The 5,190-nt window shown below is 36.9% G+C and overlaps 1 protein-coding gene across 1 annotated transcript; it reads left to right on the top strand.

Annotated features, from left to right (window-relative positions):
* Positions 1 to 2,533: 2,533 nt before the first annotated feature.
* LOC104101931 (pentatricopeptide repeat-containing protein At2g15690, mitochondrial) lies at positions 2,534 to 4,982 on the top strand. Its single transcript, XM_009609482.4, has one exon. The coding sequence runs from the start codon at positions 2,602 to 2,604 to the stop codon at positions 4,579 to 4,581; it is 1,980 nt and encodes a 659-aa protein (XP_009607777.1). The 5' UTR covers positions 2,534 to 2,601; the 3' UTR covers positions 4,582 to 4,982.
* The last annotated feature ends 208 nt before the right edge of the window (positions 4,983 to 5,190 follow it).

Raw genomic sequence — 5,190 nt, 5'->3', positions numbered from 1 at the left:
TCTTGATGTAAGTGAAAGGATTCTATGTGCTCCGTAGTAAAAAGAATTTTGGTAGTAAACAAAGATTTGTTGGTGGATCTCAGCGGGGTTAAAGCACCAATTACCAACGGTGTCTTTTAGAGAAGTTATCCTATTTTTTCTTCGTTTTTTTCTTTTTTTCTTTTTTTAATATACTACTAGGTTATTCACCTAATAGTTATTTTATATAATAAGTCCCAAACTGGGTCAAAGGTACACACTGTCCAAGTAAAAATAATAAAACAAAACCAATGGCTATTGCTACCAAATATAATGTAGCAGTAGCATAATGATAAATGGAAAGTACAAAGCTAATAATTTGAAACATCCAATTGTTGCCCACGACAATGAATCCACATTGCAAATAATTCCATATAGCACCAACAATGCTCTCACCAGGCGCCATTTGTTACAATCCAATGTAGTTTGTATGTATTAATCCACATGCCGTAAAGCATTGCTTGTAGGATATCCTTAATGTGGTGCTGAATAACTTAGATTACAGCGTTGAACTTGTTGTAAAGCATAGAATTTCAAGCTTCAAATGATTCTTCAGATGTTAGAGTAAGAATAACAGATCGATGAGAAAGCCTATCATCTTATCAGTGCTGAAGCTATGTATAACAAAGTAAGGATATCTTCCAATTTTTTGCACCTCTTGGAAACTGAATGCTACCTTGTTGAAATATTGTTGTTGTAATTTGTCTACCAACCCCCAGAATGATCATGGTAACATGCTAATACCACTGGGAATTGATACGACAACAAACAAACAGTCAATATGTTCAAAACTACAGCAACAAAAGTAATAAGGTGTGCCTAAACAGTAATGCATTATATTGCTGTGAAATGATGTTCTGTTGATATATTCGTAGAAGCACACTTGCACTTATAGCGCCAATGAATACTCATGTATTTGTCCTGAATAATCCATACAGCATATGAAAATCCTTCGTCTTTGAAGTGTAGACATATGGAAAAATTTAGTGTTAGAGTCACCATCATTGAGCCAAGCTATACGGGATTTCAATTTCCAAAAATCTTTTTCTAGTCGAAGGATGTTACTATAATCATTAGTTAATTGACTCTCTAGGTTTTGAAGGAAGGTACTTGTAGGATAATGAACTGGTGATTGGATGCCTGAGAGTCTAGCCAATATCTTACGCTTACGTTGGAAGATATTGCCAAAAGTGTGTTTATTCTAGCGAATGACTACCTCTTTAAAGAGTTTTGTGGTATTATGAGAGTTGAGTTATTTGCCCAGGCTTGATGAACTAATTGGTGAAACTCGGGTTGTGAAGTCCACATAGTTTCAAAACGAAAAATCTTCTTGGTAAAAGGATGTCTATATTCTAAAGTGAGTAGAAGAAGGCAATGATCGGAATAGGTTCTAGGCAAGTGTTGCACTGTTGCCTCAGGATAGATTTTTAACCAATCATAGTTTGTTAAAATACGATCAAGTCGTTCTAAAATTATGTACCCAAATCTATGTTTATTAGTCCATGTAAAACGGCTACCTCGAAACCCTAAGTCAATTAAGTTGCAATAGTTAAGACAATGTGCAAAGTTGTCCGCTCTATTGTTACTAATAGGCCGCCCACCAAATTTTTAATGGGAGCATAGAAGTTCATTGAAATCTCTGCCCACTAATAGTACACTATATTACATCGTATCTTGTAAATGGCTCCATTCGTTGTGTCAAAAAGTCATATGACTTCATAAACTTATATGCATTTTCACATATGTACATTGCATGTACACAGTGCAAAATTGCAAAATGTAGTAGGTGTTGAATCTGCTGAAAAGAAAGCGAGCGAGGAGACGTTTGGTATCTCATAGTAGGAAGAGCTTTATTTAGAGCCCGTTTGTACATAAGAATTTTTTCATTTTTTTTTGAATTTTTTTTACTTTTTCGAAATCAGTGTTTGGCCATAAAATTTTTAATTTTCATTTGAAGATGAATTTTGGAATTCTTCGAAAATTAAAAAAATTCCAAAAAACTGTTTTCAAAATTTTCACTCAGATAACTCACAAAAATTTAAAAACAATCCAAAATTATATTCATATTCAAACACAACTCTAATTTTCAAATATTATTTTCACTTGAAATTTTTTTTCGCCTTTCTTTTTAACTTTACAGTTCTTATGTCCCGCTTAGTATTAGTTGGGGAGTTCTTCTTTTATTTGAAACTTGTAAATCTTATGGTTAATTCATCGTTTTATTAGCTTAATAGTAACATCTATTTTCTTATAACGATTACACATTTTTGTGATACTGTGTTTTCAGTATGTTTTCTACTTCTAAAATTTTAACTCGAACTGTTTACCTGATTGTTTAATTTGGTCGAGAATAAACCCAAAACACAGTTTATTTTCAAAAAAGAAAAAGAAAAAGAAAAAGAAAATCAAAATCAAATGAATCTAATGGTCACAAAATTTCGGTTCACACTAAGATCCGACCCATAGCCCGGATTGCGAGCCCAACTACAAACAAAAAAGTCCAGATTACAAACAAGACTCCCACGCTAGGGTTTAACAAAGGGTTTTTTTGCTTGATTTTTTTTCTTTTCTCAGTGGTGCAAAATGGCTTCTCTAATGGCGATTCGCAGAGCTCGAATCTCCATTTCCACTTCCTCTCACAAGGTACGTTTATTATACACATCTTCGCGCTCTATTTCCGACCTCAAATTCCCTAAAACCCTAACCTTAAACTCCCCGCTCTTATCAGTACCTCTGAAAACCCTATCAACATTCGCAGCACCAAACGATGCTCAACAAATTCCCCCATACCCCTCTGATTCACCTAGGGTTCCGCAAAACAGGGATTTTGCAAGCCCTGCTCAACAGTGGAATAATCAAACCCAGAATTATCCGAATAATAATCATATGAATATGTCGTATCCTCAATATCAAACTCAAAATCCTAATCAGGTTAATCAAGGTTATCCTAACTATGGAAATGTTAATCCCGGTCAAGGATATGCCAATCCTGGTCAAGGATATAGCCAAGGTTTTCAGAATCAGAACCTTTCTCAGCGTCCAAACATTAGTGACAGGCATAATATAAGCCCTAATGTTCAAAATCAGAACATTCAATATAGGCCAAACCCCGGTGAGCCTCGAAATAACCTGCCTCCTGGATATGTTAACCAATGGAATAATCAAAATCAAGGCTTCAGAGAACAAGGTAACCCTAGTGCAGCTCCAAGTTATCCACAAGGCGGATATCAGAATCTGGAACGCACACAGCACCCTGATAGGAATCAGAATTATCCACAGCCTGGTTCTGGTAATCAGTGGAGTAATCAAAATTACACGCCAAGATTAAGCTCAGGTCAACTTCCTCAGGCACAGAGCGTCCAGCCAGGAAGTGGGTTTCCGATAAATAATCAATCTCAGAACCAAGCTCAGGTTCTTCAGAATCAAGTGCCAAGTGTTCCTCCGCCTACTGTTGATTTAATCAGCTTGTGCCGAGAGGGTAAAGTTAAGGAGGTTATTGAACATATGGAGCAGGGAGTAGTCGGTGATGCGCAATGTTTTGAGATGCTCTTTGAGTTATGTGCGAACTCGAAGAAACTTGAAGATGCTAAAAAGGTGCATGATTACTTTTTGAGATCAAAGTTCAGGAGTGATCTTCGTTTGAACAATAAAGTTATTAATATGTATTCCAAGTGTGGAAGTATGATAGATGCGCGCAGGGTTTTTGATCATATGCGTGATAGAGATATGGACTCGTGGCATTTGATGATAAATGGATATGCACTGAATGGATTGGGGGATGATGGGTTGACATTGTATGATCAGATGAGGGAGTTGGGAATGAAGCCAAGCGAGGAAACTTTTCTTTACATTTTCGAGGCTTGTGCCAGTGCGGACGCCATTGATGAGGCTTTCATGCATTTTGGGTCGATGAAGAGTGAGTATGGAATTGCTCCACAGGTGGAGCACTACTTGGGACTTATGGGTGTTCTAGGAAAATGTGGACATCTTGCTGAGGCAGAGGATTATATCACTAAGCTCCCATTTGAACCAACAGCAGCTGTCTGGGAAGCATTAATGAATTATGCTCGTATACACGGCGATATTGATCTTGAGGACCGAGCTGAGGAGTTGATGGTTGGTCTTGATCCTTCTAAGGCTGTTGCTAATAAGATTCCCACTCCGCCACCGAAGAAGCAGTTAGCAATTAATATGCTTGAGGGAAGAAATAGAGTAGCTGAGTCTCGTAATCCAACCCTATATAAGGATGATGAGAAGTTGAGGGCTGCAATGAAAGAACAAGCTTATGTGCCTGATACCAGATATGTTCTTCATGATATTGATCAGGAAGCTAAGGAACAGGCTTTGCTATACCACAGTGAGCGTTTAGCCATTGCATATGGTCTGATTAGCACACCTGCTAGAACCCCTTTGCGCATTATAAAGAATCTCCGCGTGTGTGGTGATTGTCACAATGCTATCAAGATTATGTCAAGGATTGTTGGGCGAGAGTTAATTGTCAGGGACAACAAACGGTTTCATCATTTCAAGGATGGCAAATGTTCTTGTGGGGATTATTGGTGAATAACGGTGGCTAAATCAGTATTTGTAGACTGGCTGCCTCAATTCTTAGGATCATCAAGAAATCATCAAGAGTCTGCATGCTGGAATGAGTATGATGCTGAGATCCTTATAGATCTGTTATGACACTGTTCAGGATCATCTCAAATCACCAACAACTTGCATGTTTTGATAATTACAATGCCAAATATCACCATATCTTGCAATTTATGGATTGCTTGCTCTCTTGTGGATACCAAAGACTCCTAATAGTAGTTTGTATCTTTGTGTTTAAGAGATTAATCAGTGAAATGCCAGTCTCTGTTTAATATTCCATTTGTATCTGCACAATATTTTCACGGTGTCTTCTGGTTCTCACTTGGCAGGAAAATGCTTTAGTTGAGTTATATTATTGTTTCATGAAACTCAGAGATGTAACTTTTTTACAAATTGACTACTAGCTTGCATGCATGTGTGAGGCATCCGAAATCTTGAATTAATAAATTTAATAATTTCGTTTATTCTGTAAAAGTTGTACAACGCAATAGAACACCTTTTTATTTTAGTTGGATGACAAAATGGTCTTCTTAGGCGAAATATCTGGAAATTTGGCTTTTCTATTTTACATGTTAT

This window comes from Nicotiana tomentosiformis, chromosome 1 (assembly GCF_000390325.3).
Source record: "Nicotiana tomentosiformis chromosome 1, ASM39032v3, whole genome shotgun sequence".
NCBI lineage: Eukaryota > Viridiplantae > Streptophyta > Magnoliopsida > Solanales > Solanaceae > Nicotiana > Nicotiana tomentosiformis.
Note: the sequence above shows the minus strand (reverse complement) of the source record. Positions and strands in the feature narration are given on the sequence as shown.